General features: G+C 35.8%; 1 protein-coding gene and 1 non-coding gene across 2 annotated transcripts in view; one reads left to right on the top strand and one right to left on the bottom strand.

Annotated features, from left to right (window-relative positions):
* LOC129807810 (lachesin) overlaps positions 1-23,585 on the bottom strand; it is a 107,954-nt gene that overhangs the window by 10,249 nt on the left and 74,120 nt on the right. The window contains exons 3-6 of the mRNA XM_055857309.1: positions 22,781-22,966; positions 17,983-18,083; positions 881-972; positions 690-818 (exon numbers count right to left, since the gene is read on the bottom strand). Of these exons, the coding sequence (XP_055713284.1) occupies positions 690-818; positions 881-972; positions 17,983-18,083; positions 22,781-22,966 (508 nt within the window). The remainder of the gene's footprint in view (positions 1-689; positions 819-880; positions 973-17,982; positions 18,084-22,780; positions 22,967-23,585) is intronic.
* LOC129808373 (U6 spliceosomal RNA) lies at positions 7,692-7,798 on the top strand. The gene has a single exon (XR_008752403.1). It is a non-coding gene; the product is annotated as a U6 spliceosomal RNA (small nuclear RNA).

Consider the following 23,585-nt stretch of genomic DNA (forward strand, 5'->3'; position numbering starts at 1 on the left):
TGAATAATACAATTTTAAACCGAATAATGGTAAAATAATCGAAAAAAAAAATATTTTCATTTTTTATTAGAAATATAGTGAAGTTTGTAGCGTTTTACGTGAAAATCAATAAAAGAAATATCATTGGTATTGTTGCTTAAAGTTCTAAAGAAATATGCTAATTTAAAATTAAAAATCTTTATCGGAGAATACGTGTGAGCTTTTAAATACCGATTTAAATAACATAAAGATTTACCTCAGAATTGAGGGACACCTCACATTATACTTAGTTTCATTAAGTCCTCTTCAACCGTTACCATCTATTTTATATAAAAAGTCATTTTAGTGCATAGCTCTTAAGCTTCAGACTTTGCGACATCACTCAACGAGAAAAAAAAAACCTAAATCTACTTCTAAAAATTTACAAAAAAGCAGCTCTGAATCTCACAGCTTATTTTTCATGTCATTTACTTTAATCCATCTTCAAATATTCACCAAAAAAAAGAAATATATTTTTTTGTGTTGCCCTAAAGTTCCCAAAAAATTTAAGACTCTTTCAGTCTTTTATCCCCTTCAAATAAACTTCTCCTAATACGATTGCACTGTTATGTGTGGATCTCCGAAGGGACAAAAAACTGAATGCAAAGTACTGCAAGAGTTTTTCCTCTTCGTTTGCAGAGTTGGGAAAATGTGACAAGAGTAATACTCACAGTGGATGCTGAGGGAAATTCTTTTCGACACTGACGGCGGAACTCCATTGGACGCAATGCAGAGATATGCTCCCATCTCGCCACGCGAAAGCTTCGTCAACCTCAGGATTTCTCCGCGATATGACGTCACTGAGAAATTAAAAAAGAAATTGAATGCAAATTGCTAGGATCAGGTAATTGAACAATATTACCGTGTTGCTTGGAACCGAGACTATCCTTGAGAATTATTTCTTCATTGTCCTCCCGACGCCATGTGACAATTGGTTCGGGATATCCTCGAGCTCTGCAAAAAGTAAATGGAAGATGTGTGAGGTATTCATTTAAATTTAGAGAAAATATTATCTAATGGACAATTCTTCCAACTTTCTCTGCTTCGTCTGTTTGAAGAGAGAGCTTTAGCTGGTCTTAGTCCATCTCTATGGTGCATTTAAAATAATTGTGTGTGTTTAGTGAGAAAAACCGAGTCCCCACAGCCATCCGAGAGAAATTCTTTGTTCTGCACTGAGAAGAAACGGTTTCAAACCATTCAGACATTTTAAATTCTTCAACCAATTGAAACAATTAGATCGTTTTCATATATTTCTGAAAATTTAATTGATCATACTTATATTCGATGTTGCAAGCAGAATTGATGAACTGAAATTCACTTCTTTCTTCGCCAGAAGTATAATAATAATAATAATAATAATAATAATAATAATAATAATATTTATTAATCACAAAAAATAGGGTCATCCCTCTTACAATTGTGATAAGATAAATTAAAAAAAATTCAAAAGAAAAAAAAAAACAAAAGCAACAAAAGTTAAGAAAATAGAAAAAAAAGCAAAATAGAAAAAAAAAATAAAGAGTTTCTAGGAATCAGCCTGAAAATAACCACGAATGGCAGCCGCAGAAACACGGCTGTCACACGGAAGCGAATTAAATAAAATAACACCCGTCACAAAAAGAGACCGATAGAGACAGTCCCCATGAACCTTCGGCACTAAGAGTCCTCGAACCCTGGTCGAACCCCCCCTAACCAGAAGACTCGATAGGTACACAGGGCACCCAGAAATCAACAGATGAAACAGGAATAACACAGCTCTCATTCTTAGCAGTGAAGGCAAATCACAGCCAATAAATTGATTTCTGTAGGGAGAGATATGATCTCGGCGACTCAATCCGCAAATGTACCTAACACAATCATTAAAAGAAACTGTTAAGCGACGGATTGTGTCACTATCCGCGGCAAAAAAAAGCTCTGCACCATAATTAAAGAAAGGAAGAAGAAGCGCTCGCGCGAGAATCAGACGAGTATCATAGGGTGTGATTTCCCGGAAGCGTCGCAGGGTATAGAGAGAATAATTAACCTTACGGCAAATGGATGTAACATGATCAGACCATGAGAGAGTAGAATTGAAAAAGATACCAAGGTTTTTAACCTGATCAACAAAGGGAATAATCTCACCATGAAGGTATAAAGGATAGAAAGCAGGAGAGACTGTTTTTTTGGAGATGATTATGGCCTGGGACTTTTTAGGATTCAGAACCAGCCCATTTGAAGAAGACCAGTGCTCGATATGAGAGAGATTGGAATTCATGAGATCATAAGCAAGTAGAGGATTGGAGGGATCACCCTCAATATAAATTTGTAGGTCATCTGCATAAAGATGAAACGAACAATTTTGCAAGACAGAGGGGAGGTCATTAATGAAAAGGGAGAACAGCAGAGGACCAAGAATAGAACCTTGACCAATGCCCTTGCTCAAGATAGAAGGTGGCGAGACATCATCACCAAACTTAACAATTTGTGATCTGCCAGAAAAGTAAGATCGAATGAGGGCAACTGCTGAAGAAGAGAACTGAAACAGAGTACATAATTTATAGCAAAGGAGATCATGAGGGAGACTGTCGAAGGCCTTAGTGAAATCCAGAAGCACCAGAATAACAAAGCGGCCTTGATCAATGGCTGACGAGATGTCATAATTTACTCTGAGAAGGGCAGAAGTAGTACTGTGACCCTTACGGAAACCCGACTGAAAGTCACAGAGTAATCCATTATCATTCAAATGTTGGGAAACTTGTTCATGAAGAAGGAATTCAAATGCTTTCGAGAGAACAGGAAGAAGGCTAATAGGCCTAAAATCAGAAGGTACTTTAGGATTAGATATTTTGGGAATCGGCACTACTAAAGCCCGTTTCCAAGAATCAGGATAGGTTGAGGTGACAATAATGTGATTGAAGAGATCAGTGAGCACTGGAATAATAACCGGGAGTAGAATTTTAATGAAATCAAGGGAGACTCCATCACACCCCATGGCACTTGATCTGACACGGGAGATAGCATAGATTACATTATCTTGCGAAATGCAGCAGAAGCTAAAACCCTCCCAGGGCGCAGGGGGCAAAGAGGGAAAATTCAAATGATCAACAGAAGAAGAAGCAAAATATAAACAAAGTTCACTAGCAGAAACAGAAACATTTTCACTAGCAGTCACCGATGGCCGCAGACCAAGTCTCTTGACATTATTCCAGAGCGTCTTAGGTGGAAGCTTTGGATTCAAAACGTTGTTAAAGTGGCGCTTTTTCCTAGATTTAATTCGGTTACGAACTTTATTGCGTAATTTTTTGAAGGAAGCCTCATCAATAAGAGTGCCCGTGCGCTTCCATTTTCTGTAGGCAGAATCTCTACGCTTAATTAGAGAGACTATATTGTCATTAATCCAGGGGGTGGACAGAGGGGGAATAATTGAGCGCTTCTTTGGCACAACTCTATCAAACAGGCCATTCACCAACGAAGAGAAAATTTCTATTCTTTTGGAAGCTGACGCCTCATGAAAGATATTATCCCAGCAGACACTCATTGCGGCAGCTCGAGCAACTGACCCATTACAGTTTTTTATATCAGAAATAATTTTATATTTATTGGTGGGTTTGGGCAGACGAAGGCTATATGAGGCATACACCAAGTCATGGTCAGATATTCCGGGTAAAGGAACCTGACGATACTCAATAATCTTCTGTGCATCACAAGAAGATAGGATAATAAGGTCTAATAATGAGCCCATACGCGTTGGGTTGAATGGCACATGATAGAGGGATCGAGCAGAAAGAGAAGTCAAGAATTTCTTGGCTAGAGAAGATTTTGAAATGAGGTTGACATTGAAGTCACCCATGATAACAAAATTATCATAAGAAATTACCAGATCGAGAAGACATTCAATGTCCTCAATATTAGTAACAGGAGGAGGATTATAACAAGAGAAGATATTAATGGCTACGCCACAGGATAGCGCGCGCACACCAATATACTCCAGCTTGCCAAAGGCGCCGGAACAGAGCAAAGTTGGATTGAGGCAATCGCGGACATAAGTACCAACACCACCTCCCCTCTTCTGTCCAGCTCTGTCGCATCTGAAGAAACGGAAATCCCGGGCACCAACCGACTCCAAGGAGTCGGAGGAATCCAACCAGGTCTCGGAGACACACAGTACCGAAATCGAGCAACCGAGTAAAAGGGCACGGATTTCATCAACGTGACGCCTAACACTGCGGGCGTTCATATGTGCCAACACACAAGTGAAACGAAGATCAGTTATAAGTTTAGTTTTAGATATAGGAAGGGTGTCTGAATCCACATCGGCAATATCATCAAGCTGACTCCCAGAAACCGAGGAAAGATCATTGTAATTGACGTTAAGTAAGGAATTAGAAATAAGACTGAAATTCAATGAATCAGAGAGAGATGACCCACAATACAAGCTGAATTCATCATCATGTCGGACCTCCGAAGACTGAAGAATACTACTGCGAGGATCCAGCAGCGGCAACTGATTCGACGTCCGCACTCCGAGTCGAGGGGATGACTCCCCCTGCAACCCCCGGCGCCCTCTGTTTTGCCCGAAAAAAGAAAGGCTTCACCAGAATTCCAACCTCCCAGAAATCCGGATTAATAGCCTGCTCAAACTCAGGCTCAGTCAGCCCAACTCGGAAAGAGGAAGACCTCCTGGAATCCGGTGCATTGGCGGTGAGACAGATACATTTCGGATTACGTTTCGTAGAAAGTCGCTGCGACATTATCAAGCTCAGCTGGTCCTCTGTCACCTCACGAGACAATCGAGTCACAAACAGCCAACGAAATCTCGGGGCTGTTGGAAGCGCATTATCAGGTTTTGCTCTGCCAACAATGACAGGCTTGCGGTCACGCTTCACCTGCTGATCCGTAGCGTCGTCATCATGCGAAGCACTGGGAAGGGGAGCAGGAATTGGAATGACAGGGGGAACACCAGAGAACCCAGGCCGCTGATGGTTCAACGAGACACCCACGCGCTGCCTGTTCAACCCCCCAAAAACAGCACCCGCGTCAGGAACATCCAACACTAAGTCCTGATTGCTGGGAGCAGGAACCACACCCAGACCGTTAGAAGAACGGCGATCCGTACCAAGAAATCCACGTTCATTTACCATGGTGGACTCCAATCTGTCATCCATCAATCGTCGAGGATTGAGCATGGGCCCCGGGGTCATGGGCCAAGAACCCACCGACTCGAGACGATACTCCAAAGCCCTGATACTGGTCTTGAGTCCAATACATTCACTACGGAGATGCTTGTTTTCCTCAAAAAGAGCCTCACATAGACCCTCCACCTTGTGCAATCGGGCAACCACAGCATTGATCGTCAATTCAGCATGTGAGGAGACCTTGGAAATATTTGACAGATTTTGAGCCGCAACAGAGCCGTTATTGCTGCCGGAGTCCATGCACATCCTGCAGTACCAGGGCGATGACCCATACGTCACTTCATTGAGAGAACCAGGGTCAAGTGGCGGGTCCGCACACCGCACGTGATAACGTCTTTTGCACGACCCTGCGCACGAAATTCCCGAGCCATGTCTGCGATCTATCGCAGATGCGCACAATCCACAGCGCTCAGGATGCATTCTCAGTCTCCCAAATAAAAATTAAAAACCCCTCGTTGTAATTGTCAGTATAAAAGGGTTAGGAGACACCAATTTCAGCCAATTGTCAGCCCCTTCACCACAACACCGATCCACCAAGCAATGTCGATAATGTAGAATACCAGGTTGTGGCGCAAAAATCCAGACAGTGCTTCCAGAGCACACTAGATGGCGCCAATAATAATAATATTAATAATAATTGTAATTGCACCTAAATTCTCCAGGAATTTATCAGATGCCACAGTATTCCAATCACAGAATGCGAGCAAAGGTAGATCTTACAATGTGATGAGACAGATGAGACACTTCCGGACAGTCAAAGCACCGCAGTAGGCTGAAGGGCTTGTCCACAGCGCCTATGACTGTCAAAAGTGAGCAGTAAACACCCCGCGGAGCCAGGAAACAGCACCACCCAGAGGAAGTCACAATCCGTACACTCCCGATCCACCAAGCACTGCAGTGGGCTTAAAGGCTTATCCACAGCACAAATGGTAGACCTAAGTGGTGATGACGAGAACGCAGGCCACCTCAAGGGCAGAAGACGGCAAGCACCTTCCGGGCAGGCAAGACACAATCTGACACAGTCTCCACAAATCTCATGAGACGCTAACAGGAAGCTGTCAGCAACCACCGGGAGATTGTAGAGTTAGAGCAGTACACTTAGAAGAAAGGTTGCTGCTCAGTAAAGGTGCAAGACCCAACCAATAAAACCAATAGGCAGGTAGGCACAGTGCAGGTGTAACAGGTCCCGCGCAAAAAAAAAAGTGAGTCAGTTTCTGAGATTCAGACCCACAAGAGCCAAGATTCTCCAGTCAGATGGGTGATAAGTGGCCCTCACTCAAAGATTTGGAGTGCCAGAAGCTCTAAAATCAGAACAAATAGAGGGAAATGTGAGAGAAATTCACATTCAGAAAAAAAACACAACCGTGCTACTTAACTGTCAGTCTGTCATAGCATCATAGTATATGATTAAGGGAAAAAATTCTCCTACTCATGGTTGCATCATAAATAACCCAGTACAGTCGTAGAATTTGGTATAAGAATGAATTTGCGATTCAAAATGAAATTCACTCCTTTCATTTTATAGGAAAATTTAACTCAGTGACATATTCCCGTTATATTTGTCTCCTAAATTGTATCTCGCCTGAAGTGTAGAGTTAAAAGTAAACAATAGTACAATTTGTAGTTGTAGTACTGCAACTGTTTGAGGACGAACAAAAATATTAGTCAACAAGTTGATTGTCGCTAATTCTTGTTGCTAAAAACGATTTTTTAAACTTTGATTAATTTCTTTATGAGTAAATATAGGGGAAACTGGGGCACCACCAAACACGGGCTAGCACTAAACACTAATTTTTATTTCTTAACTACTTGGACTATCTCAACTATTTCTTCAGTAGACAAGCATCCCTATTGTGCCTCTAAATTCCTATAGGTCTTGTCCTTAGAAGTCGAATTTCTGATTAAAAAATCGCAGTGTTTGGTGGTGCCCCAGTTTCCCCTAGTGGTAAGGAGGTATGTTCAGACAATACAATACTGTTTTTTAACTAATTTACACAAATACAAAGTCTTATTTTTCTAGCCAGAGTATCAGCTATCTGGAGATATATTGAGACAGACGGTTGATGGTTTAATTCTGCTAATCTTAATCGTTGATTTTCATCTGGAAGTTCACAAAACGATCATTATTTTTTCTATCGGTTTTCCAGGACTTCTTCTACCCTAAAACAATCAGTTAAATGAGAAACAATGTATTACAAATTTGTAGCATCTACCACAAATGGAACAGTGATCTGTTGATGAAAAGTAGGTTGTTTTTTTAACTTTGGAGTCAGGAATGACGGTTTAGATGTTCTTTGAAACTTCTCTATTTCCTCCTCTTACAGTGTTTTGGAGATTGAATATCTCCTTCAGGTATGGGTAGATATGGGGAAGTTCTTGTTCTCAGAAACCTAACAAGAACTTTTTCATACCTAAAGAAGGACACAACCAATTTATAAAATGTCGTAAGGGGAGAAAATAGAGAAGTTTCCAAAAGGTCTATACCTTGTTTCCTGACTTGTTCTTGCTTCGGAAGAACATATACAAAATTTGGAACCATACAGAGTAGATTAGCATGGCCCCTGCGCAGGGATGTTTCCTGACTTGAAAATAACCAAAAAAAAGACCGAAAATACATTTCAAAAGTGGGTTACTTATATATGGCCTCCGGTTGAAATCAGGAAAGCCAACATTCCACAATGAGCTAGGTTTTTTAGAACAGTCTGTCCTTCCGGTGAGGGTCGGAATCTGTGGATCAAAACCTATAACCGGAAGGACAGATTGTCCTAAAAAACTTAGATCAGTTCGGCCATCGTCGGCTTTTTGACTCATTGGAGGATTTAAATTTTTCAGGATTTTGGATTGTATTGTATTGTATTGTATTGTATTTATTCCTCATCTTGATTTTGGCTAATATGGATTTTTATCCTATTAAGGATTTTTGATTTTAGGAATTTTGGGCTTTTCCGGATTTAGCCTGGTCGAGTTTTCGGTCCCTTCTTGATTTTGGCTTTTTAAAATTTTATCTTAATTACAAACAGTTAATTAATACCATCACATATACCGGTGGCAGCCAAAATCCCTAAAATCTAAAATCAAGCGCGTGGCAAGTTGACTTTTTTATATGGAGCTATTTGAAGCCAATTCCTAAATTGATCTCGGACTCAGCTCACAATGCTCCGTGGAAAAAATGTATTTAAACAAAAATTTAGTATATTTATCCCTCGACGCGGTAAAGCATCTTGTAATACGAAAAAACTTCTCACTTTTTAAATATTTAGCATAACGGTAGTGAGTGCAAAAATATTCCCATATAAATTTAAATCGAAGTATATGAAAGTGACTTCAAATTTCAGGCAACTTGCCAGGGGCTAGTCTAAAATACCGAGTATCGAAGATCCTTAATAGAGTCTAAATCCCGAATGCTAAAATCTCAGGATTTTATCTTTTCTGGATTTTGATTCAATCGGGATTTTGGTCTTTCGAGATTTTGATACCTTTCGGATAACTGCTTTTCGAGATTTTGGCTTTCCTGGATTTTGACCATTCTCTTTGGATCTAAATTAGATCCAAATAAATCTAAATCTATAGATCCAAAGACAATGATTTTGACCCATTCGGGATTTTGACTACTCGGTATTATGAACTTTTGAGGATTTAGCTTCTCCGGATTTTAAAACATTCGGGATCTTGGTTGTACGGTACTTTGGTTATTCGGAATTTTTAACCCCATTCTGGATTTTGGCTGCCTGGTATTTTGAATTTTGGCTTTTCGGGATTTTGCTTATTCGAGATTTTTAACCCATTAAGTATTTTGGTTTCTCTGGATTTTAGTTCAATTACTAACAGTTTATTTCTACCAATTGCTACTTGTGGCAACCGAGGCAATCCAAAATACCAAGAGGCCAAAAACTCTTATAAGCTCGAAATCTCAAGAGCCAAATTTTTTCTCCTTTCGAGATTTTGGATTTTTGGGATTTTGATACATTCCGGATTTTGGCCACTCGCCATTAATATGAATAAATAAACGGTCAATTGTTTTATTTACCAAGTTTTTTCAACGCAATTAGTTCACAGGCAACAAAGGTAGTTATAGTTTAGGTAATTGGTTGTAATGAAATGTTCGTTATTTGACCGAAACCTAATCCTATAATCGGCTTTAATATAATATAGTATAATATTTTTCTTATTGTTTATCGTCTTCAATTAGCTGGTATAGGGGAAAGTGGCCTGCCTTTGAATGCTCCAATTTTTCACTTATTTCCCAAAGTTAAATTTCCATTTTGTTAATCGAAGTTAATAGAAAATAGTTAATAGTATTGACTATAGTTCACAAAATAGAGTTTTTGCTTTGAGAAATAAGAGAAAAAATGAAACATTCAAAGGCTGCCGCATTCAAAGGCAGGTCACTTTCCCCTATACCAATATATACCATTATCAACAAAATTATTTAAATTATAAATTTCTAATGTCCGCTTTCCTTCATCCAATTTAATCAAATTTTCCAGTAGTTTTTCTAAGTGTACAGTTGAGGATGGAAAGCTCTGTTTGAAGTACACATATGGACAATGACGTAATTTTTCTGGTGGACTTGCTTGTAATTTCAAACAATGAAGTCCATGAAAATATTTTTTTTTACTATCCTCTACCAGACACACGAAATATCTATTAATCAAAAAGCAGTTTCCGTCCCTTATATCCCTCCACAAAAACTGCCCGACACTTCCTTTTTGGAGGACAATTTTTTGCCCATTGCTCATGCCACAGAGTAATTTGAACCTAGCCACATATCCAGAAGTTTTGCACACTGCCACAACTCCATGGACTTTATTAATGACGATGAAAGCTTTTTTCGAACATATGGTGAATAAAAATTTCACAAACTTCAATTGTTATATGCACTTCTGCTGTTGCGTGGTCGATGAAAAAGTCCAAAGTACGAAAAAAAATTAGAAGTTGCTGAAGAAAAGAAATGCACCTCTGCAGATATTGCCACCAATATGTTGCAAAAAGTCACACAACATCGCGAAAGAAAAGTCAATAAATATTTAATGAAGTCACCATGACGCACCTCCCAAGCTTTAGTGCTGCAAGTTCCATTAGAAGGAGTATTGAAGAACGTGCAACAAAATGTTTCATTGATAGAGAATATGGGAAAGTTTTCTGCTTGATAACAAAAAAATCTTTAAGAAGTTTTCACAATTCAATACACGTGTTTAACGTGAAAGCAAGAGTTGTATAGGGAAGATTGAGGTAGCTTCAGACACTTTTAAAAATTAAGGTCTAGATATATTGTACGGAATACGATATAATATGCATAAAAATTTTCACTTTTTAGAAGGTCCGTTGCTATTTTTAGTCATGAAATTTATCTATTTTTAAGGTTTTATCTCTATTTGTTAAATAAAATGGTGCTGAAAACACGCACAGTTCAAGCATAAAACGGGCAAGATTGTGCTGAGAACATGCTTACATCAAGCATGAGCGGGCAGTTACTTCGCATAAAAACACGCACAGCCCAAGTACAAAAGGATTAATATTCCGCTTGACAACACGCACAGCTTGAGCATAAAACGATTTTTGTACTTAAAAGCATGCACAGCTCAGAAATTAAACGGTTAATAGTGCGATTAAACACACGCAAAGCTTAAGCATAAAACGTTTAATATTCCGCTTAAAAACACGCAGAGCTCAAAGTACAAAACGGTCCCCTTAAAAACACGCACATCTTAAGCATAAAACGGTTATTGCGCCTAAAAACACGCAGAGCTTAGTCATAAAACAGTTAATATTGCGCTTAAATAAATAAATAGATAAAAAATCGCATAAAATCACGCATAGATCAATCATAAAACGCATAAGAATGCACTTAAAATCACGCACAGCTCAATCGTAAATCGATTAAAAATGCGCTACCGTCGTCATCGACTGGAACGAGAGGCAATCAGAAGGAAATAGATCTGCATAATACAGCTAGGGCAGTAACCAAAGAGCTAGGGTAAATGTCCTAATTCAAAACCATTTCCAGGCTCTTTAACTTTGACAGAAGATTCAACTAAATTCATATTTTTTCTGAAGAGAATTACTTAAATTTGCTCATTGATTCTTCTATAATGTTACTGTTTAGTGAAAATTCTTTAGATATAATTTGAAACCTTCTTAAATACAAGAAAAATACACAAGTGCAAAATGCTTCTATTGGAAACATATTAATCCAAATGGAGACAAGAGAAAGTTCCTAATTGGAGACAAACAGTGTAAGTGAAACCGCGACGAAGGGCCTCCAAAACCTTGTTGAGTTGCTCTTGAGTGCAGGATTTGTTCTTATTCCTGGTCTCTTGTCCTTTCCCATCTAAAACAATAAGAAAATCTCTCCAAAAAAAATCATATTTCCGGGGTTTCCTATTGAAGCATTTGCTGACACTTCAGAAAACCTATTTTGTTCACGAAATGGGTAATTATTTCATTTGAAAACTTCACGTACCGTTAACAATAAAGATTAGCACTTAATTTAACTAAAATTATCCAGAAATATGACATAAACGTTATACAAAACGAATAAACAACAGTCACCTCATTGTGTTTTTCATTTGAAGACATGCTCGATCGCTGAAAAATTCGATCGTGAAAAGGTACACTTTTAATTTTTCTGAGAAATTAACAAATTAAAATTTGTGAATATGAATGGATTTGCGCTTTATTTGGAGCAAAATTAACTAAATAATGAAACTGTGATATAGAAAATATATAAATATAATAACTTAGTACTGTATTTATCATGAAAACAATGACGTTTCCATTTAGAGTAGCGAAAAATTTCCATTTGGATCAGGTTTCGAATTAGCTTAATTTACTCTACTTCGTCATTTCTTAAGCCAGCATTTTGGAAACATAGAGAAAATTCACATTGATTGAAGATTCACTGTGTTCGAACCATGCGTACATTCCCCTATATGGACATTAATAGAGCTGGCGATAAAATTGCCTTGCTGAATTAGCTCCGCTTTACCCTATCCTTATTAAGACACTTCAATCTCTTTGAATCCTTTCAAATAAGCTTTCAAATATTTCAGCTTACGAAAATTCTATTAAAGTGCATTATGCTGATTAGTATTATGATATTGCTCTTATGATTTTCCTGTTTTGGCTAATTATTTTGTATTTATCGGCAAAAAGCCAACATTCACCATTAATTGCAGTAACTTTAACTGGAGATTGCAGGAAACTTGCTCAAGTTTTCCCAAAAGATCTCTGTAAATTAAGTTGAGTAACTTTTGCATGGTGTGCGCGGTTCGAAAGTTTAAAGCTTTTTTTTCTTGTGTATTTTACTCCAAGTTTTAGGGGGCGACAAATGAATAATTTGCCAAACAATTTCTCTTCGAAATCTCTGTTAATCGTCTTCCCCTGAAAACCTCCCAAAATTTATAACTTTCCTCACCCAAGAAACTCTTGCTTCTTTTACGGAGAAAGAAAAGTAAATTGGGACGAAATCTAACACGATGTATGTTTGGAAGGAAGGAAAACTTTATCGTTTTCCGAGGAAGAAAATTGCAGGAAATATTTCTCCTTCTGCATATGTGTATTTTCTCCAGGAAGGATATGCAAGTGTATACAAAGTAAAAAGTGAGAAAATTATTCAATTAACTTTTTTTCTTGCATCATCTGATTTGTATCTTTTTGCATAGTAGCAAATATTTTTGTAAAATCGAGTTTATACTTTGTGTAAAAGGTTGGAATTGTAGTTAGATGGAGTTCTTCCTTAAAGGTGAAACATTTTAAAAGACAAAGACCACATAAGAAACTATATGATTATTTCCTATGGAAAACTTGTTTCTTGCCCACAAGCTTTCACCACAAAACCCCTCGTGAGCTTTTTATTCAAAGACTTTATCGTTTCTTCTTTTTAACTCACTTCCCTGCGATATCTATTCTATGCTCGTGTTTACTGTTTGCACCTTCCATCGACTCACTGCTCAATAAGCTCAGAAATTGAAACTGAAAGAACGATAAATAGCAGTTCTGCAAGTAAAACAAATGCGTTTCCTTACGAGAAAACTTTCATGAAAAACTTGTGTAAAAACTGTGTAGCAATTGTGTATTACAGTTAAAAGTTGTACAATTGTTTACGCAATACACATTTTTTCTACACAGATTTTTTCTACATAGCCGAGAGAACGCTCAACGTAATTGTAATCAAGATAATGATAAGATTACATTTCCATCAGTCTCTGACTAATCCGTCTCCCGGCTTAAACCGAGAAATGGTTTAGTTAGTAAAATCATTATTTTGATAATAATTTCGCTAAGCCGTCTTTCGGCTTAAGTCGTAGGTGTGTCTAGGGCATATGTCAATGGCATTATGACTTAAGTTGAGCGACGTCTTAGTGGGAAAGCGATGGGAATATAGTCTAATCATTATTTTGACTATAGTTACGTTAAGCAAGTTACCTCAAGGCTTAAGTCGTAAGTGCGTCTAGGGCATAAGTTACACACTAATAGTAATAAAAAAAATATGCCTAGACAAGCACCAGACATCTATTATAATAATTGAAAAAACGGGTAAACACAATTCCTAACTAACCGTAAATCCGTAAAAAAAAATGTAATGCCACTTTGGCAGCTCAGGAAAATTGAGCTCTTGCAGCTTCGTAAAAACTTCAGTTAAAATTATTGACTACCGAGCAAAATGAGATTTTATCAGATATTTTTCTCATGCTTTTGTCAAATTATTAAGCCTAAATCTGCTTATAGTAGGTGCGATTCTTTCGTTGCCCATGCAGCATTTCTCATCCAATTTGCTTGTTTCCAAGAGAAACTTTCCACAATTCACTTGATTGAACTGTAGCCAGTGACTGTCGGGTGATCCAAATTACCCCCCACTTTTGTGTCTGTCCGTTGTCCCCTGCTTCATGCGAAGTAGGGGACTTGATGTCGGCAAGTCCGCTTGCCATTGACGTGGCCCGTTTTTGGCAAAGACAAACTTAATTATTTTAGGCGTCGATACGATTAATAATAAAAAGATGAAATTGATCATTGACCATTTTTTGAAACAGTACTGTTTAAAACAAGTTCTGTAAACCCGGATTGTGTTAGAGAAAATCCGAGGTTTACAATAGGTGTGATTATGAGAAAATTACATCTAATTGACTGTCAAAATGCACTGAAAAAATGGTTTACCACGTGTAACAAAAGCATCTCTTAGAAAAATAGCATAAAAATGATTCTAAAACACATGACACCTTCTACAAAGTGTTTAAGCAAGTAGATGAAACTTTCATCTAAAAAGTAATGTGCAAATTTTTGTGCCTAGTGTAATGTTTACGGTGAAAATGAGGCGTTCAAAGCTGAAAAAAAAAGTTGTAGGGGAGGGTGGGGCAGTTTCACCCCTAAATTGCAAAATGGATTTTAGGACTATTTTGCAAAAAGATGACAAACAGAAGTAAAACTTTGTATATTCTGTGAATTACAGTTGGGTTTAGGGTTAATAAAAAAAATAATAATAATCCTTTAATTTCATTGGTCTATTGTGGAGTAGATGATTTTACTTGAATGGCAGAATGTGTGAAAGTCCCCCGTTGCGGGGCAATTTCAAGATAAATATGAGCCAATTTTTGAGAAAGATAAAACGTGTTTATAGGAACCTTGCGATACCAGAATTGATTAAAATTACTATTTTGAAGTCTGCTTAGACTCTAAAACCTAAAAATATAATCGAACAAAAACTTTATAACAGAATTTTAACACTAATTAATAATACAGAGAAAATAAAATATCGCCAAAGATTTCCAAGCCTATTTCTCATTGAATGATCAATTTTCTTTGAATTTTTATACGAATGAAATGTCTTTTGTAGTGCTAGGCCAATTCTGTACATTATTGGATCATTATATCGCGTTAGAATATGTAGTTTTTAGTATAACAGTTTTATAATATTATTTTAAAGTCTCGAATTTTTATATTACTAAAAAAAATTACAATATCTTGCTGAAAATATTTTGAAAAGATATTATAACAATTAAATTTATCATTTTCAAGCACTTAAAAAACACTGAAAGATTATTTTTTAAAATTTTTTTTATGAACTTTTAGGAAACACTATTTTCCATAATTTCGAACTCTATCGACAAAAACAACTACAAAATGTTTTCAATTATCATTTTAAGTTAATTTTGATTAAAAAAGTAAATTGTTAGACACTGGAAACTTCTTCGTGTGCTTGCATGAAACTGCCCCTCACGAAGTTTCGGAACTCAAATCAAAATTGTCAGAAACGTCTTAGATTTCATTCAACGCTAAATGCCTTATAATAAACATAAAACCACTAGTAATTTAATACAATTATGTTACTTCGATAGATAAGTGCAATAGTTCAGAAATTGTTGAAAATAAAATATTACAAAATGTTTCATTTTGATTCAGTTTTATAAAATCAATTATAGAATTCAAACGAGAAGCGTCACGAAATTAATTATTTTTATGAACATGGGTCTCATTTATCTCTTTAATAACATAAAGGTTTTATCCCATTCCTTTCAAAAGGATAAGAAGAATATGCAAAAATTTAAACTGCCCCGTCGTTAAACTGCCCCACCCTCCCCTACGTAGCTAAGAAAACCGGAACAACTTCGTAAAAGTCGTCATTAAATTTTAATTTTCCTCTAGAGGAAAATCTAAGGGTTTTTAAGGATTTTGTGAAGTAGAATTACGAACCCAATAAACAAGATATTTTTTGACGTAGCGGAATAATTGATTCGGCTTGTGTGGCATCCCATAAAAAATCTTAAACCTTGGACATCATTTTCTGTACGAAGCTGCATTTCGACTTTACTTGTCAGAATATAAGTTGAATAAGCCGATATTTTTTTTTGCCAAATTCCTTTTTTCGCCTTTTGGGTACTCCTTGACACTCTCTACCTTCCCTGTGAATATTATAAAGCAGATTGGGGCAAAAAGTCACAAAACGAATATAATATTTTTTTAGAAGAAGCGCACCAGAAATTTCTAGTTAGCACAGTTTTATAGGAAATATACCGCTCTACAAATTTGTGGAAGCCATTTTCTTCTATTTTCTAAGGAAATACAGGGAATTTTGTGGCCATTCTGAAAAATTATGGGGCAAATAGTATCAGGTATGGGGTAAAATTATTCCATTTTGATTCGCTTTATTGTGGGCTCCCGTAAATTTAAAAATACCTAGAAGACATATTTTTTAGGAAATTTATTCCTCTATACCTTTGTAGAACAGAGTGGTCTCTATCTGAAAAAGAAAGGCACTTTTCAAGTTATTTTCGAAAGGCTAGTATTGCAAGAAAATTCTAATTAACCATTCTGAAAAAGCGAAAATGGCGAATTGGGCGAGATTAATTTGACGAAATCTATCGAAAAAGTGTTTTGTGTTCTTTTTATACTAAATATCTTAGATTTAGTAAATCTCGACAGAAGTTTTATCCTCCAGAATTGAGCTGTGGGTATTATTTAATTTTGCCGGATCTTTATCACCATTATTGTCTACAACTACAAGCGGCGATACATGGCAATGACATTTCTTTTCGCCGTAAAACATCAGAAATTGGCACGGGTTTTGCTACTCTTTTCCCCATACCTTTTATAACTTTTTACCCCAAGTGGTCATTTTTAATAAAATGTTTTATTGAGAAAATAATCTTTAGAAATTGCTAAAACGGAAAGCGGTTTCGTACCTATTGAAAGAATCCAAATCTTTTAGGAAATATTCACCACTACAGCATAAAATTTGGAAAATAAATAGGTAAATATTGATATCTGCTGTAAGGAATTAAAAAAAACAGGGCTAAAAAAATGAATATTTTTTATTTTCTAAATTTCTTGTTCGAATTCTAAGAAACTTATGACATTGAAGAAGGTCTATGGGGGCTGTTTATGGAAAAAAATTTAAGGCTCTATTTTTATCATCTTAGGAGATATTCAATTTTGAATTTTTAGATTTGTTACTTTTTGCCCCAGTATCCCCTACCGGAAAGTTAATAAATTCCCAAAGTTATAGGTGTTTCAAATCCTAAAAATCCTATTGTAGAACAGCGCTCAACGGCTCTATTTGAATTTAAAAATAGTCCCCTATAGAGTAGTATTATAGTCACCTTCGTATCTATGCTCGCTGGGATAGAAGTCGTTACTTTAGGTATAACGTCTTGAGGAGGGCTATGCGCATGTCTATTCCTTTCAGTCTCTCGCCGATCGTCAAAGAGTGCGTTTGGGGTTGCGCTGGGGTTAGCCCTCCAATGAGTAACTATAATTCTCCCGCGAGTTCTAGAATACACGTTGGTGACTCGGTCGCGATTTAATTAATAATCATCCGGTTTAATTGGGTTTTCTACACTATACCAAGCATGTTAAATGTTTGAAATATATTTCCGAGTCACATTCAGAGACATTGGAAAAATTTAGTCAATACAAAGCTTGAAATCATATGAAGCATAAGCATTTTCCCTTATTAGACTTCTTTTTAAACAAGAAATTTACACCTCTGATTTCTGTATTTATGTGAAAAGCCAAGGACTCAAAGAAAAAATCCATAACAACTTTTCTCTATTTTATCTTTGTAAGTGAGAAGTAAGAAAAGTCTGTCTTAGGCAGTTATGACCTGAGCACACTTTTAAACTTCATTACTTTGCAGAAATTTTTCAGTACAAAGCAGAAAAGCGCAGCTAAAGATGGGCAACAATACATCAAGAAGAATCAATTTTCATGAACTTTTCGTCGACTAAAACTTTCTTTCGCACATTTTAGACGAGGATTGCATGTTTATTTGCAATATTAATAGTCTCAAGCTCACCTGCAGGTTAATTTGACGGAACTTCCCTCGGGCACAATAACATCCGATGAAGTATCTTCACTGATGAAATCCGGTGGTATTACAACATCCAGGAATCCAATCTGTTGATATAAATAGAATAGTTAATATTGCAGTGAATGAATTATTTACATGAAGTTCTGAAATCAATAAAAATAGAAAATCACCTTCAAGCATACATTAAAAATCGCCAAATGCACAAAACCTGTCCTTTGAATTTTGAGATCATTTGGTTCTCAGACATATAAAGGCTCTTATTTTGAACTATATTTTGTACTTCTATCAGATGATAATTATAAATTTATTTTTAGTAAAATTAATATTTAATAAGAGTTTCTTTTAATTTTGTCCATAAGAGGTTTACTATTAAATTCAACTAACTGTCCTATATGGCTGTACTATGTAGAATGTACAAAATTGATTACTTAATTAGGACGTAACATCAATAACGCTATCCATTTGTCCCTATAACCAGTAGAACATTAAATATTTACAAGTATAATTCATAAAATCGTTCAGACATTTAAAAAAAAAAATCTTGGAGATATTTTCCGGTTGATTTAAAAATCAAAATAAAAGGTGAAATTCTTGAACGGGGCAATCATATTCTAGATGGACCACTAATAAAAAATGCTTGAACGTAACCAATCACAACTGGTTACTGTATATTTTGTTTGTCGTTTGTTTGGTTAGTCGGAAATATAGGCATAGCAAAAACTAATTATCTCATAGGGTAAGGGCTCATAATTTTGGACAGTCTGCTTATAAGCATCGATGTTCCAAGTTTTAAGTGCGATATTTTCAATACTAATTGACATTTCTTGTTACTCTCTTTTCAGAAGGGTTGTTTAGAAACTTAGCAAGCTATTTATCGACTTATTTTTATTAAAATTAGTTTTAATACGTTTAAAAATGAATTGATATGTAGAGGTGACTTTGGCTCTTATTTTGGACAACTTGTTTATTAATTTGTCCAACTTGGCTGTAAATTTGGACAGCTAATCCGCCTCAATAGGATGCCCATTGTTCTTCATTTGATGAACCAATCTTACCAAGTCCTCTTCCTGGTCATGTAAGGGAAACGTAGAATGTCACAGAAGCCCGGAAACTTTCCATATCATTCATTAAAGTGAGTTGACTTCGATACTCCAAGTACGTGCGGATTCGCTCATTCCCTGGCCTTTCCAGGAGCCTTTCAAGGCATTTCTCGCTACATCTCTTTCGTAGAGATGGTGCTCCTTTGTTTCTCCAGGCATTTGTCCAAACTAATCATCACAAAAGCAAAAACTTCACGAAATTTCCAGAGAAAAACACCTGCCCAAAATAAGGGATATCACCTCACTGATAAATGTCTTAAAACATTTCCCATTTTTCACACGAAAAATCTAATTCACAAGGCAAATCTCACTTCAGATCAAATGTACAAATCACCACTAACGTGAATCAACACAATATTCAATGAGTATTCAATAATATCACTCAAAAAAACCGAAGAAACATTGTTAGTACTTCACCACAGCTAAATAAGAACTGAAGTAAACACGAAGTTCTGTCATATTTCTCGTAAGCAGTTGCTCACACTGAATTTTCAACAAAGCAATTTCAACTCAAATCATATTCAAAATTTAACGTATTTAGTGTTAAAATCTTCCAAAAAGAACAAATATTAAGATAGAATTCATTATTCATCAAATATTGGAAAAAAAGTCCATCATTTTAATCAATTTATTTTTAATGTCCAATGTTATCCTCAAAGTGTCCAAAATAAGAAACTGGACAAAATTATGAGCCTTTCCCCTACACCACTTCATTTTTATTAATCCGAAACACTTTCCCTTCTTTTAAGCACCGAGCTGTCTTTATAAAATAATATTAATATGTAAACCAGTCAAAATCTTATCTGGGTACGCTCGTGAATTACATCTCAGTATTCTTTTAACCACAAAAACTAGTTCCGGATTAAGAAGGTATAAGAAGATCATGATAACTAAAATAAAACAAAAACAATAAGGCTTTCAAAAGTTGGTTTTGAATTATTCGTAATGATCAAATAGGGTGACTGCATTACTTGTGGCATCTGTCTTTACTTATAGCCTCCTTGCAAAATACTTTGAAATGTCACAAAAATTATTTAGAAAAACCTGAAAATAAAAAAAATTTCAAACGTTAAAAAAAATAACACTTTTTTTTTGGTTTTCGGAATTATTTTTTACCAAAAATTGCAAAGAGGTCTTAAGTAAAGACAGGCTACAAGTAATGCTAGGATTTCCTGACAACACCATTCCTATATCCTAAATTGTTTAAGCATGAGAACTAATAAAATTAAGAATTTCATTAAAATCGATAAGTATCTAAGAATAAAAAACTCGTTTCTTTAGTTTAATTAAACTCGTTTCGTATGAAGTAATTATGGTTAGCCAAAACGATTTATTTAACCGTTTAAGCTATATGAATACTTAAATGAATTATTCCGAGAAAGTAGTAAGGACTACCTGAAGACATTATGTCGATAAATTAAACGGTTTAGCCATTAGAACTAATAAAAATGGTGGCAAAGTTTCCCATGCTTTGCGAAATACTCGAACTCTTGATATGGCCGGTATACCTTAAAAGTAGTTTACCGTCATTTACCAATTTGAACTGATTAATAAATTGCTCAAAAAATCGCCGAAAATAGATTACACAGAAAAAATATTTTGTAAAATTGTTCATAAATGTTTGTGAATTCCTATTGTCATTTGTTCATAAATTTTTGTTTGTCTGGCAAACATTTACGAACATATTACAAAATTTTACGACCATTTTTTGAGTGTTTAAAAACTTTAACGAACAAATTTTTGTAAAAGTACTAAAAATGCTCGTCAAGTGATGATGTTATGAACAATGTTTCTGAAAAAAGTACAAATTTTTACGTAGCTGTTTGTGGATTATACAATTTACGAACATTTCGTAAGTCGAAATTGAATTTTCGACAAATTTAACTTTTAATTGAATATAGCTTTAATTTATTTTAGAAAATATTTATTGGTTATAAACCGATTCATTGCCGGTTTGTACCGTTTGAAACCGGTTCAATCATATCATAAATTCCAAGACTTTTCTAACAATGACAAATTAAATTGACTTTTGACGTCTACTACTGTAATAAGTTTTCGTATTTTTTTTTTTTGCAAACAGAAGAACATTACTCACGCATCAGTAGGAAAAACTGTCAAAATTTCTTCAGTATGTCAAATATTGCCAGAAACTTCTCATTTCTTCGGATCTCAGGCTATTACTTTAGCTTTAATAAAATTTTATTATTTTACTTTATTAAATCTTTTTGCAAATAGATCTTAAAGACAAATTTCAGCTGCTTAATATTTCCCCAGTCCAACATCTTGAAAGTTTATTAGAAATCTAAAGAATATTTAATGCTGTCTGAGTAATGCCCTAGAATTAGATTAATAAGGGTTCACCGAAGATATTATAGAGGGAAATTAAATTGAATTGAATTGAATTAAACTTGACTGTGTCATAATTTAGTTCAACAAACCAATTGTGAAGCTAAACTACTTCAAGATAGCACTCAATTCCATTTACAAATAGAGAAAAAAGCCCAATTTCAAAGCCGCCCCTATTCAAGGGTACCCCACCTTCCCTAACTCGATAAAATTTAGTAGAAAACCATAGTAAAAAAAGTAAAGTATTAGTTCGGGTTATTGGTCGGTTATCCCTTAGAAATAATGAGGGGTCGTCAAAGATGCTAGTTTTTTTTCTCTCATCGTTTAGTACATAAAGGAAGTACTAAACTAAAAATTCACAGAAACACCATAACTTTATCTATTTCACCTCATTTAAAACAAATGTTATTAGCATTATGAAGTTTCTGGTGCACGTAATTAATTCAAGTCTCTTAATGGACCCCATGGACCTTCCATTTCACCGGATTGTGACTGCTGCAGAAATTTTGGAGAGCTGATAAAATTGGCGAGGGTATTTAAAGAGATAATTGAAGTCATAATTATTGCACCTCTTGGGAAAGTAGGATGCAGTGTGCAACAGTTGCACCAAGTTCTCCAACTTTCAAGCCTCACTAATTATGTCATCAACTTGGGGATGTCCAATTAAATGAACTTAATATTTAATGCCTAGAACTCATGTCTCTAGTTTCTGTTCTGAGGATGATTGAATAATACTGGTGTTTGGTGGTAGTGCATGGCATCAGATGGGAGGAAATGCGCTTGGAGAGATGATTCTGTGAATACATTTGTGAGTTGAAATGGCGGAAAAATGGAAACAGACACTGACTTATTGCACAATGGCTCTGAAGAGTGAAAAGGGTCTGATGGGGAAGAGTTGTCTGGCATTATGCACTAATCTTCGTGGAAGTATTCTTGAAAAGTGGAAGAGACAAAATGGTTTTTGTGCATACAAATTGGTGATGTGTGACGCTGCATTAATAATTATGCAGATTTAATTTGCAATAGCACATAAGAATGTGTTTCCTCCTCCAGGGAAAGAGATTGTGAAAAGTGACACTGGAAAATCTTTCATTCATCCCCCATTCATTAGGACCATTAGTGTCTTCGGCGTATGATGTCCTTTTTGTCAAGCTATCTTCCAACATTAACTTTCAACCCCCCATATGTACCCCTTTACATGAATTTCCAGCATCTTCATTGCAAAGCATGAAAAATTGACTGAGAGAGGTATTTCAATTTAAGAACAAAAAGCCAATGGATTCTTTGAATTAATTAGTTGAGTTTCTTCTTGGGTAAATACAGTGGAATTGTCTTACCTGATTCTTCATGGGATCCGTGTTCAATTGGCACATGTATTCACCCCGATCCTCCTCCGTGACGGATTTAATGTGTAGATTCCATGTGTTGAGGTCAGAATGGGAGACACTCACGCGTGGATTGTGAGTGATGACTTGCTCATGAATGGCTTGAATGGCTTTTGTGTCTGACTTCACCCAGCCAACCTGCATTTAGACAACTTGCAACATTAGTAGATGCCATTGAGTTATTTCGAAACTCTACAAAGTTTCTCCCACACAGGATGGATGGGATTCAATTCAAATGGAGAATAAGGAGCTCAAGTCATTAGCCAAGTTCCTCCCAAGAGGTCTTTAAATGTTCCAAAATGAAACTTAAATCATCTTTAGATTTAGGTTTATGCATTTAGCTTAATTTCTCTAACTTTCTAAGTGACATTTTTTATGCTAAATTGTATAGGGTACAATAATGAGATAATTTTAATCAGAATCTAATTTTAAATCTTAAAATTCAAAATTGGAGTCCATTCACAATACTCTAACAAACCCTCAAATAGCTTCTGCAAACTAGAGATTTTTCTGCCCATATTGAAGCAAACATCCTACGCTCGTGTAGTAAAAACTCTTCAATATGGACATAAGTGTCTCTAGCGTGTAGAGGCCATAAGGGTAATTATTTGAACAAATTTTGAAACTTTATATTAATTAGAAATTCGAAATGTTAATCCTTTAAGGACCACCAATCGGTTATTCAAAGCAAAACCAATTTATGGCCTATACTAAGACTATTGAGCCTAGAAAAGTTAGGGAGAGAAAGCCTACCAAA

Source organism: Phlebotomus papatasi, chromosome 3 (genome assembly GCF_024763615.1).
Source record: "Phlebotomus papatasi isolate M1 chromosome 3, Ppap_2.1, whole genome shotgun sequence".
Taxonomy (NCBI): Eukaryota; Metazoa; Arthropoda; class Insecta; order Diptera; family Psychodidae; genus Phlebotomus; species Phlebotomus papatasi.